The sequence below is a fragment of the Narcine bancroftii genome, chromosome 3, assembly GCF_036971445.1.
Source record: "Narcine bancroftii isolate sNarBan1 chromosome 3, sNarBan1.hap1, whole genome shotgun sequence".
NCBI classification, from domain to species: Eukaryota; Metazoa; Chordata; class Chondrichthyes; order Torpediniformes; family Narcinidae; genus Narcine; species Narcine bancroftii.
The window spans coordinates 157549981-157562903 of NC_091471.1; the positions used below are offsets into that span (position 1 = coordinate 157549981).

The 12923-nt window shown below is 41.1% G+C and overlaps 1 protein-coding gene across 3 annotated transcripts in view; it reads left to right on the forward strand.

Moving 5' to 3' along the window:
• The window catches only part of g3bp2a (G3BP stress granule assembly factor 2a), a 47301-nt gene extending 38319 nt beyond the window's left edge, over positions 1 to 8982 (forward strand). For all 3 annotated transcript variants that reach the window (XM_069925532.1, XM_069925535.1, XM_069925534.1), the window contains 3 exons: positions 3470 to 3598; positions 4295 to 4413; positions 6080 to 8982. In XM_069925532.1, coding sequence (XP_069781633.1) covers positions 3470 to 3598; positions 4295 to 4413; positions 6080 to 6352 — 521 coding nt within the window. In that variant the 3' untranslated portion in view covers positions 6353 to 8982. The remainder of the gene's footprint in view (positions 1 to 3469; positions 3599 to 4294; positions 4414 to 6079) is intronic.
• The last annotated feature ends 3941 nt before the right edge of the window (positions 8983 to 12923 follow it).

Here is a 12923-nt window from a genome sequence, read left to right on the forward strand (position 1 = left end):
AAGTAGTCCCCTGCAAGGATTCTATTCCCTTCTCGCAATTTCTCCGTCTCCACTGCATCTGTTCCCAAGATGAGGTCTTTCAGTCCAGATCATCTAAAATATCCACCTTCCACAAACATGACTTTCTCTCTGCAGCCCTTACCTGCATCGCCACCATTTCCCGCTCATCTTCCCTAGTCCCCTCTTACCCTCAGATGTAACAAACACAGGATTCCCCTTGTCCTTGCCTACCAACCTTCCAGCCTCTGCATCCAACACATCTTCCATAATTTCTGCCACCTCCAACATGATCCCACAACTAGACATGTATTCTGCTCTCTTCCCCTCTCTGCCTTCTGTAGGAACAGCACCCTCCTTGGTTCCTATATGTCCTCTCATCCCTTCCCACCAGTCAACCCCCTGCCCCGCTGTCATCTTTCCCTGTGGCAGCAGGAAGTGCCACTCTTGTGCCTACACCTCCTCCCTCCCACTATTTGGAGCCCATGCAGTCCTTTCAAGTGGAAAAGCACTTCACTTGAGTATCTGAGGGAGTGATATTCTGCATCTGGTGCTCCCTTTGTAGCCTTCTATACATCGGAGTGATTGGGTGCAGGCTGGGAGATCACTTCTCCAAGCTCCTTTGCTCTGACCGCATCAGTAACCGAGACCTTCCAGTAGCCAACCATTTCAATTATATGCCCCACTCACATGGACTCGTGTACTCTCCACCAAGACCACATGTAAATTGGAGGAACAGTACTTGATTTTCCCTCTGGGCACTCGCCAACTGGAAGGCATTAATGCTGCCTCTGGTTTCTGCTTGAACTCTCTTTTTCCCTTTGTCGTCTTTTCTCCATCTCTCCACCCCCTTCCATCTCTATTCACATAGCCATGCCTCTTTCTCCCCCCCTCCACCCCCACCATTTTGTTCAGGTGCCTGCCTATATTTTTCCATACCTTGATGAAGGGCTCAAGCCTGAAAAGTTGCTTATGAAGTCCACTGTTTTTCCTGCTGATCTTCAGCATTGTGTTTTTACTTTAACCACAGTGTCTGTAGACTTTTGTGTTTTACTTATGAAGCAGATTAATGCCTTTTGGCTCTACAGATTAAAAAAAAATCCCTGTGTCCTTGTGTTTTCTATGCTATTGCTCAAGGTTCATCCAGGAGGACATGTAAATGAAAACTCATGAAGCTCAGTAAGACACCAGTGTTTTTGAGATGAGTTGCTGCAGTTTGTCTTCAATAGTGACTTGGAAAAACCTCTCATTTGGCTGAGATACTCTTTCCTCCATATTTATGTACTTGACAGCACAATGCTATTGACATCTGCAGAAGAAACTTGAAGTAAGAGGAAGCCACTTGGTCCTTCAAGCCTGCTCCACTGTACAGTATGTTCATGGCCTATCAACTCTAGGTCTTCTGTCCCCTCTATCTCAACCCCCTCTATGTACCCTTTAAAATAACTGATGATTCAGTGGGGCAGAGTATTCAGGAGATTCACATCCCCTTTTTTTTTCCGTAATTCATTTTAAATTGTCAGAAACTTGAAACTCTGCTCTCATTCGAAATTTTCCCACTCGTGAAACGTCTCCAGTTTGAACTGCTCTGCCTCATTAGGATCTTGTTATTCAAAACTAATAGCAAAACTGTACCACCAGACTTCGTTTTGAATTATAAAGCACAGCACTGTACTATGTGAGGAGATCGCTGGTTTACCGATTGTCTTTATTGCGGCAGCTGACTGCCATATGTGTGCCTGGGATTGATCTCAGAAGCTAAGCAGGCTCAGGACTGGTCAGTACTTGGAGGGGAGACTGCCTAGGAACACCAGGTGCTGTAGGTTTCTGTGAGGGGTGCTGCACAAAGTGCCAACTCTTTGCCTTACAGTGGACAAAAGTTAAAGAATTTCATGTATGTTACATTTAATGTAGTATTACATGACAATAATGGAATCATTACCTGTGGATTCCCATCAGGAGGTTGATGTGATTTTGATTGTGTTAAGTTTGCCTGTTGATGCTAATATTGAAGTTAAATGTAACCTCTTTTTTTGTTTTGGTGAACCTTTTTTGTGGATCCCATTGTTGACTTTTTGCAGGCTGTCTGTATGGTTCGCAAATCTACGCATGATAATGAACAAATTGCATAAATTGAAGTCAAAATTTAGAACAGTCTTTAGTGACCTTGTGGTGAATCTAAGAGCTGCTTTTAAAATGTAAGATGGGGGTCAGAAATCGTGGTTTGGGCACCCCGAGTATTGGCAGTAGCTATTTCAGAGAGGGGTTAAGATCACAGGAGGCAAAGATTTGAGAGCTGTGAGGGGGGTCCGAGGCTAAGGTGGGAGAGCTGTTGGGGGGGGGGGTCCGAGGCTAAGGCGGGAGAGCTGTGGGGGAGGTCTGAGGCTAAGGCGGGAGAGCTGTGGGGGGGGTCTGAGGCTAAGGCGGGAGAGCTGTGGGGGGGTCTGAGGCTAAGGCGGGAGCTGTGGGGGCGTCCGAGGCTAAGGAGGGAGAGCTGTGGGGGGGGGGGGGTCTGAGGCTGCGGGAGAGCTGTGGGGGAGGTCCGAGGCTAAGGGAGCTATGTGGGGGCTGAGGCTAAGGCAAGAGGGGTGGGGGTCCAAGGTGAAGGTGGGAGAGTTGTGGGGGGGGTAGATGAGGAAGAGGCGGGACAGCTAGGGGTAGGGGGAAGAGCGAGAAGGGACAGCTGGGTGATGGGGGAGGGCGAGGTGGGACAGTTATTGCCTTTTATCATTGGGCCAATGAACGATGGTTAGATGATGGCTTTGTTTGGCTGAAGGAATTAACTGACTTCATTAACATTGGTTGGTGGCCAGTGTAACAGTGCTGGAAGTGACCAGAACTGATAGAGTGGTGTGAGCTGGGCATATTGGCCTGACTGGAAATTAACCTGCTGTGCAACTAGTGATGTGCTAATGGGAAGAGAGGTGAAGATGAGAAATTCCAGGCAGAAAGCTGCCCAACTTAGACACAAAATGCTGGAGAAGCTCAGCAGGTGAAACAGTGCTCTAAAGGGGCAGCATTTTGTGTTTTTTCACTTCAACCACTATGTCTATAGATTTTTGTGATTTATTTCTGACCTCAAATGCTAAGTTGGGCAGCTTCCTTCCTGGAATTTCTCATCTTCACCTCTCTTCCCATTAGCACTGTTTGGACAGCAGGTTAATTTCCAGTCAGGCCAATATGTGATTTTGTGATTTTTAGACTTTGCGGTGTTTGATCTAGAAAATCCTGAATGACAAGATGACTAATTTGTACAGCAGCCTCCAATCCAGTGATATTCGAGTGTACTTTGCAGCCACTGAGATGCTTCTGAAGTGAGAGCATGGACATGCGGATGAGATGGTGTGATATTTGTTGCAGTTACCTGTTTAAGTATTTATTTCTCTAACTTTTTTGTAGGCAATCCCAAAAGATGATGGTCACTTAAAAATGTCAAGTTCTTAAATGTCTCTTGACTGCCTTTGTGTTACAGGTCGAGGAGATATGGATGCAAATGAGGTTGAGAATCGGCGAATCATCCGTTACCCAGATAGTCACCAGCTGTTTGTTGGCAACTTGCCTCATGACATTGATGAAAATGAATTAAAAGATTTCTTCATGAGTGAGTACATGGTGCTTAGGAGGAAACCTTTAGTGTAAGCTGGACAAAGAATAATGAATTAAAAGATTTCTTCATGAGTGAGTACATGGTGCTTAGGAGGAAACCTTTAGTGTAAGCTGGACAAAGAATAATGAATTAAAAGATTTCTTCATGAGTGAGTACATGGTGCTTAGGAGGAAACCTTTAGTGTAAGCTGGACAAAGAATGTAAGCCCAAGAGTAAATCTTTCTCACCCCCACCCCAAACCCCCTCAGCTCACCTGGAAGTATCAGGTTGATGAACTCTAGTATGCAATATGGTTTTTTTTAAACTTTTTTTATCCGTCTTAGAAGATAAAATGGTCACAGGTCATCTGAGAGATGCTTGGCACAGTGCAATCTCAAGGTGCTGCATGTATTCATTTGTAGAGGTGACAGAAAACCAGTACTGAAGATGGATATAAAGTAACCAGGCTGTCACAGTTACAGTAGTCCCAAACATAGCCATATGATTCTTGTGAGTAAGGCAAATATGTTTGCTGTTAATGCATTAGTGAGCAGGTGCCCAAATGGATTAATTTGTCTATTATCTGTTGGGGCTCCCACTTCCTATTGAAAATCAAATCATGATGCACCATTTATGCTACTGATTGGGCCTAAAGTAATAAGTCTGACTGCTTTGTTTGATATTCTGAATATATTTTGTTTCTCTGCATAGGTTTTGGCAATGTGGTTGAGCTTCGTATTAATACAAAGAGCAGTGGGGGGAAGCTGCCCAATTTTGGGTTTGTGGTGTTTGATGATCCAGATCCTGTTCAGAGAATCCTGAGTGCCAAGGTAATAACTAATTTCAGAAGTTCACTTTTATTGTCAGAATACATACAACCCTGAGATTCTTTTTCCCGTGGGCCAAGCAGTATTTCTACTGTATTCTGCACTCAAGAAAAATTTGAGTTTACAAAAGGGAGAAAAATAAAACTGTGTAATACAGAAAAAAGTAAATATTTACTAATAAATATGCAAAGTAAGAGATCTTAAATGAGTTTGAATTTGTTGTTTAGGAGTCTTATAGTGGAAGGGTAGCAATTGTTCCTGACCCTGGTAGTCCAAGTCTTGGGAGATCTGTACATCTTTCCTGATTTTCCCAACAAAAATAAAGCATATCCTGGGGGGTATGGATCCTTGATTATCACTGCTGCTCTCTAGCGGCAGTATACCATGTAGATTTTCTCGATGGTGGAGAGAGTTTTGCCTGTGATGTGCTAGGTAATGTCCACTACCCTTTTCAGGGCTTTCTGCTCAGTTATTGGTGCCTCCAATAACTGCATCATACCAAACCATGATGCAGCCAGTCAACACACTTTCTATTGCACATCTGTAGAAGTTGCCAAGGTTTCTGATGTCATTCCAAACTTCCACAAACTCCTGAGGAAGTAGAGACACTAGTGTGCTTTCTTCAGGATCCAGGAAAAGTCTCTGAGTTGGTGACTCCTAGGAATTTTAATTTGCTCGCCCTCTCCACCTCTGGTCTCCAATTATCACTGATTCGTAGCCTTTGGACTTCCCTTCCTAAAGTCCACAATGTGCTCTTTAGTTTTGGTGACATTGAGTGCAAGGCTGTTGTGGTGCACCATTCAGCAGTTTTCAATCTCCCTCCTGTATGCTGGTTCATTGCTCCTTTATACAAAGTGGCTTTCAGTCTTGTATCAAAGTGGGCTCTGCAGCAACTGAATGGTTTTGAAGTTTAGTCACTACTGTATTGCAAAGCCATGGAGTGATTTTAAATTAGCTTTTCAGCTACCAGAGACCCAAGCAATTTACCTAGAGTGAATTCCAATCCTGTCCTAGAGACAGGGAATGTAAATTCATGTTTAAATTCAAATAAATGATGATAGCTTAATTGTACTTTTCCTCTATTACACTCAACCCTAAACTTTTATTGTAACTTGCACTAACTGCTATACTGAGAGTTGACTTTCCTGGATAGCAAGAATACATAGTTTTTCACTATAGTTAGAAATACATGGCAATTCAATTGAAAGCCAGCCTGGATTACTGAACTACTGGCCTCCTGATCCACTCTGTGATTCTTAACTACCAGAGATGGATGACAGATCCTCCATTTATTTGGTGAATAAATAATTAGAATAGAACAATATGCTCCCACAATCGGGGATGTGATTAAAGTGTGTAGTTCGTGAGGGAGTTACTGGCCTTGGAAAACCTCCTTTTCTCAATTACTTGGCATCTCCTGCACCCATTGCAAGAGGAAAGATGGTGTTCATCAGCCAGACAGCAGCTCAGGATGTATAGCCATAGCTCATTCCCAACCCAGTGAATATTGGCATGGATAATGGGGATGTCTCTGGGGGTGGGAGGGGCTGAGTGTGCAGTAACGCATCTCTCTGAGGGCACTAAGCCAGTGGTGCTTTCTGAGACATTCTGAAGCTGAAAGAAATGGCTGTGCCCAGCTGCCCACTAACCCTGACATCTCTGCCTGCAGCCAGTCATGTTCCGCGGTGAGGTCCGCTTAAACGTGGAGGAGAAGAAGACCCGAGCTTTTCGTGAAGGAGAGCGGCGAGGTGGTGATGATCGTAGGGATACCCGTCGCAGTGACAGAGGCTCTGGACCACGTGGCATGATCGGCAGTGGGATGATGCGAGACCGTGATTCCCGGGGCCCTCCACCCAGAGGTGGCATGGGGCTGAAGTCAGGCCCTGGGTCCGGCAGAGGGGGCTTGTCTGGTGAAGGTCGTTTCGCTGGACCTCGTCGCTAAGTCTCCGCCATTCCTGATATCTTGCTGGTGACACCATACTCTTCGGTTTTTTGGCATTTTTTGTTAATTTTGGCTTTGGAATGTGACACGGCCTGTTTTTTCTCATTTCTTTGTGAAAACAGCCTTTTTACCGGTTGATAATTTTCCCTATTTTTGGAACAGGATTTAAGCAAAAAAAAAAATCAAACCATTGTCTAAAGACTTGGAAAATAGAGCAAAAGGCTTCAATTTAATTGGAACCCATTTTAAAGATCTGAAGATATGCCCATTTATACATTTAAAAAAAAACACAACCTTGGGCCTTTGCAACTTGGCTACTTTATGTCATAAACACGTCAAGTTTGTGCCCAGTTCTGTTGAGGAAAACAAATTGGTGCAATTGAGAAGCTTGCCTTGATATTTTTCCTTTTAGAAATACTTGGCTCAAGAACTTGCGTTCATGCACTCTTCATAATGCACTAATAGGTACTCTTAGAGCATCATTGCCATGGCAACTGCAGGAGGAGATGGGTGAAAATCCAGAGCTGTCTGTCTCGACAGGGAAGGATGACTGACCAGATGTGGGCTTTGAATCTTATACCTGCTGTTTTCCCACATCTGTTATCCATAATGGACAATGTTTGAAACAGTTTCTGATGGAGATGGATTTTTTTTCTTGAACTAAAGATTGAAATACAAAAGCAATTGTGAACTTGGATTAACAGCCCTGAGCGCAAGAGTTTGGTGGCTTACTCTCCTGTTTTTCTATCTACCCCACTGCAATACAGGGATTCCTTGCTGCTTGATCCAGTTTTCCTCCCCTCAGTCTGTGCAGTTGTGAATGTGCAGCGAAAAATCATTGCTAAACGTTACTGTTTTTCGTTCTTTCAAAGTGTAAAGAGCATGATGGTGCCTTCTATTGATACGTCATTCCAGACTTGCTGGCAACTCTTGTATGGATTTTACTAACTCAGTACAAATCCAAACAGCTGTAATACCTTACAGAATCACTAACATATTGATAAAATGCAAAGATGCAAAAAGCTGCAGCATCCTTGCTCTGTGTGTGAGGGTGGGGGAATCAGAAGTATTAAAGAGAGAAGTAAATTGCACAATCTCCTGTTCACTTGTCCTTAGCTGTTTTTATACCATTCCTGCAACCAGGTGGTTGTTTTTGCTTGTGTTTTGTGTTAATTCATTGGAAAATTAGGTGTGTAAAATTAAAACCCATTACTGTTTATGAAAGATATGCAAAAGAGCATTGTTGTGGCTACACCTTACTTGCATAAATGGTTATTTTGAAGATGTGTGGTCATCTATGTGATTTTGAGTCAATTTTACATAAAATATAACCTCGGAGGAAAGCTATATTATGCAAAGCTTGAGAGTGACTGTTGCAAGCTCTTTGAACAAACAGGTTGGCCAACATCAAGGATCAAAGCCCGCAGCTTTTCGTTCTGCTCGTACCTCAATTCAGCTTGGCCCAGACCCTGTTTTAACGAGAAAGGTCTAATGTGTGTAATGATGACTAGCTGTTGGTGAGGAGTGGAGATTCTGTCGCAGCTTCTAGCAACAATGCATGTTTATCAGTAGCACAGTGGTTTTAAGCAGAAATCTATTTACATATGCAGCTTGAAGCTGTCAGTTGTTGACTGTTGAGCAAAACCAGCAGAGAGACATGGTGAAGTTTACTTGTTTTGAGATGTTGATTGAAAGGATAATTGTGTCTTGGTTTTGATTGAGTTTGAAAATTTCTGAGGTCTTCCTTGTTTGATGGTAGTCTTGCACTATTTCTCAAATTCTGGATACATTAACAGTTTGTGTTTTCAATCTTGTTAAAACTTTTTTTCAACTGATATCTACTTCAGATCTATTAATGTGGCCTGGAATTATTGTACTTGAAGTTTCCATCGGGCAAGGAAGGGTTAAGTGTCTCTCCACCCACCCCCACACACAGGTTTACTTGAAACCCTCGCCATGGACACAGAACTTGGTTTCAGTATCATTTGCACAATTTTATTGCCAAGTAGTTTACCAGAATTCCACAAGTTTCTGCTGTGCTGATAGCTACACCTCACCAGCATTCAACTTTATTTTCATTTCACAACTTCAGAGACTGGAGACTATTTCCAGAAAATGTTGGATACAAGTTTACTTAACTTGAGAAAGGCAGATGAGCCATTCTTTGATCTGGCTTGCTTCTCACTGTCAATATATATTGGTAAAACAAACAGAATCTGGTAACATCAGAATGTGGTTATTCACTGGTGATTAGTTCACTGAATTTTATTGTGCGCTGCAGTCCTGGTTCCCTAATTCCTACATTATCAATACCCCAAAAGTGAAGTTAGTAGACTTTTCCACAAAGGATGTGTATTATTGGGTGGAACTAGCTGATGATGTGTTGCATTACTGGAGTAATATCATTCAATTTTTTTTGCCAACATGATTGGCTTTTCTACCTTGGCTTTTGTGGGTATTGTAGATGATAAATGGTTTGCCATCTTCAGAAGCTGATCTGTGTTGGGCCATCTTATGCTGTTAGAGCACAGTAGTTACACATGTTGCAGATGGCAAGTCTTCATATTTGATTTTCTTTATGAATGTGTTGGACTAAACATACAATAAACTACTGATGTCTGAAGCAGTTACATTTGTTTTCAGTTTTATAATTCCTGTGTCCTGGTTAAAGAATTTGCATTTATTTAGTATATGCACAAATTTTTGGATATCCTACGCTAATTCCCATTTGATTAGACTTCCTGAACAAACCATTATTTCCTCTTCTGAGAATGTGGTTAGATGTGCACAGCAAGGTCTCAAGGAAGGAGAGCATCATTAAAGATGAGATTCTAACAGAGATAAGTAAGTACCAGACTAGTTTGAAATGATGTTTTAAAGATCCTTTCCATACTCAGTTAAACCGATACAAATATTACCAGTAAAATATTTTAAACATTGAATATATTATGCAATGGTTGGGTTGGTATTTCTAGAAAGAACCACAGAAACAGATCCTTCTAATCTGTGCCAAACTATAATTCTGCCTAGTTCTTCTGACATGCACAAGGTCTGTATCTCACCAGTCCAATTGAAAGTCAAAATTGAGCCCACCTTTGCAGTAAAATAAATATACAAACATAATGTGTTCTCCTTATCTACAGCGATGTTTAAGTAATTCTCACGTGCTGCTGGGAAAGAAGTTCCACCATTGGGATCAAAATGCAATCTGTTGGAGGAACTCAGCAAGTCGAGCGGCATCATTGGAGTGAAAGAATGGTTGCTTTGGGTTGGAACCTTTCATCAAGGCTGAGTGTGCACCCTGAGGGGAGAGAGCTAGTACAATGAGGACAGGGTGGGAGGGGTTGGTGAATGAGGTTTGGGACCTCATGAGAATGAAGAATGTTTCTGCATCAGGATTACATCTTGTGGAGAAACCTGTAAGTGGTGTTATTCCAAGGTTCTTCAGGCTTTCTAGCAGATGTAGGTTGTTTTACAAGACACTATTGAGGAAATGTGGAATTCAGTGACAAAAGAACGAGGGTAAAGGTTGATTTACTAAATGAAATAGCATGAAGAGGGGAAAACTAAAAGATACATGGATGATCTTTCGGCTTCCTCACTCCCACAGAGCAAGGTATTTATTTGAAAGGTTCACTGTGGCAGTATGTTTGTTTTTATCTTTGATCGATATTTGAATTGTGGATAACAACTTGAGCCTTTTATTATTGAATATTTCAGAAAAGTGTCAATTGTTGCATAAACATTAACATTGAATTAAGAAATTAGTGACCATTGAGAGCATTTCCCCTTTCCCCCAACTTTGTGTTCAAAAGAGCTGAAAGCCCAGTGGTTTCTGTCCACATTAATTTTCACTTCCTTGAATTAATAATGTTATTGTTTTGTGGTATTTGGTAATTAGGAATTGGAACTGTTTCTGGTGAAATTAACGCAAATGTATATAAAACATTTTGGCTATGTCGTTTTATATTAATTGTGTTACATTAATCTGAGATCCTAATATCAAGATCCTGAATTCTGGAATTTTCATTCTGTAATCTCTCCTCTTGAAGATACTCCACTTCGATCAAGCTTTTGGGTATTTATCTAACATTTGGATATTTATCTACCATTTGGAATTGCTTGTGTTAAATTCTGTTCAATTGTGTTAAATTTTGTGAAGATCCTTGGGTACGTTATGTTGATCACAAGTCGGTTGTTGATTTTGTTTCGATATTCAGGTAAAATTCACTTAAAACGTTCCTTTATAGTTGCCAATTCTTTAGGCATAAATTATACGCAAAGCTTCCTGCAAGGTCTGTTTTGTAGACTGATGATCATTGATAGGAATTGTGGGGACATCCATTTGCTCTTGCCTCTTATTCCATATACAAAATGTGTTTTTCATCTTGATAATTAACTAGCTGTGTTGGTTTCTGACATGCAAAATTCCGCCATGGAATTGCAGGCTGAATTCTTGTAATAATGCGGAGATTGAATTGGATGTCACACTCCTTGGTTTTATAAACATTTAACTTCACAGAAAACGAGCGTTCATTTGCATCTGAGGGGTTTTTCTACCAGGAGTGGGTTCAGTCTTTTTACAGTTTGTGCAGTCATGGATCAGTCAGGAAGTTAACTGCCACCACTCCATTGTGTATTCCAGCTTCAAACAGTTGACATTTTCTCAGTTTTCAAAAGGCATTCTTTTATTCAAGGACATTTTATTTCAGTGAATGCTTGCTTTGGCCATTTTCTTAATTTCCGATCTGTGGCTGTGATGACGTTTTCATTGTTTTGATGGAGTTGCTGTGGATCAAAATGGAACTATCTTCCACCTTCTGCCATGAGCTGAAATGGGCTCCGTACATGTACATTTCTAAAGAGGTTTGAAGAATGAAAACTACAAGGAAACAAGTTAGTACAACTGTGAACATTTTGACCCAAAGATTCAATCTTATTTACGAATAAAATTTTAAAATGTTGTCCTTGCTCTGAAGTTAAGAGCTTGCCAGAAGAATTTTTTTTAAGAACACAATGGCATCTGGCAAATGACCTTTGAGTGCAATCTTTATCCAGCTGAAAGGAGGGCTACTTCACTTGTAATACAAATGCTGGAGCAATGCTCTGCTTTAGGACTGTTTGGGAAAAGGACATTTCATTTTGCCCGAGGGGTCCATTTGGCCCATCAATGCATGCTTGTTACATACATCCATTTATAACCTATTGTCTCTCGTTTGCTCATCAACACAACCCACAATAGTCAGTTAAACCACCAACCTACACATCTTTGGGGTGTGAGAAGAAACTCATGCCATGCACTTCCACATGGACAGGAGTTGGCATTAAACCTGGGGTGCTGGAGGAGTGGGAAGAAAGATTAAACAATGTATTCCTTATTTCAGGCAGAAACCCCTAAACAAGGGCTTGATTAATCAAGACAAAGGTGGGAATCAGATTTGGGTATAGAAATTGATACATTTTGCTGGTCAGACTTGTGTCGGGACAACATGATTAACACAATTAATGTAAGGTATTGGCTGGTGCAACCTAACCTTGCAATCAGCTATATCTTACTCCTTAAAAGTTACATAAATTGAAATGTCAAGAAATGGATACTGGTACTTTCTTGAATTCAACCTGGTCATGTCCTAAATTGAAGCCTTTCTGGGAAGATTTGGGTAATCGGGGAAAATAATTACTGGAATTTGATACCCTCAGGCACCTTAATTATTTTTATTGGGGAATTTAGAAGACATAAGACCTAAAATGAGGCTGTCAAAATATCAATTAAATTTCTTTGTGGTCACTTTACGTACATCCAGGCCAGGAAATGCATAGGAGTTACTTGGAAATCTGATTCCCAACTGGGTTTAGCCTGCTGGAAGATAGAAATGCATAATTGTGTTCCTCTGGAGATTGCTTATAACCTCAGAAACACAATATGGAATTTTCAAGAATATGGAATTTATACCTAAGGAATATTGGGTTAATGTATAACAATCCCCCCCACCCCCCAATTCTCCCCTCCATCCCCAATAATCCCCAGTGCTTGCAACAGCAAGGACCCAAGATAAGTCAGGTTATTTATCCCTTGATGGGAATGTGGTTTATACTAGATGAAGCCAATATTTTATTTTTTCTTGTTTCTTGAGTGTTGGTGGGTTTTTTCTCTCTATTATCTCTATACTTTTCTCCCATGAGCATTGAATTTACATTTTTGTAGTATTGCCATTTTTCCTTTAATAATTGAATCACATGTTGACTTTTCTCACTTTAATATTGACAGGCAGATCGATATTTGTATTCCTTTGTTAAAATTACTGATATTTATGTTTTTCTTTTTGATTATTCATTTTGACTGAATTCTCAAAATAAAATAATTAAATAAAAAAATTAATCAAAAGAATTGCTTGGAGGGACTGAGGGTGCAGATAGCATTAATGGGTAGAAATGGTCCATCAATGGTTTGAGTAAGATACCTTATTGAAGCAGGCACATGATGAATGGCCCAGACCTGAAATGTTGGTTAACCTTCCTCTGGATGCTGAGTTTCTCCAGCGAGTCTGGAAGCAGCCAGTCAGAGTTAGGT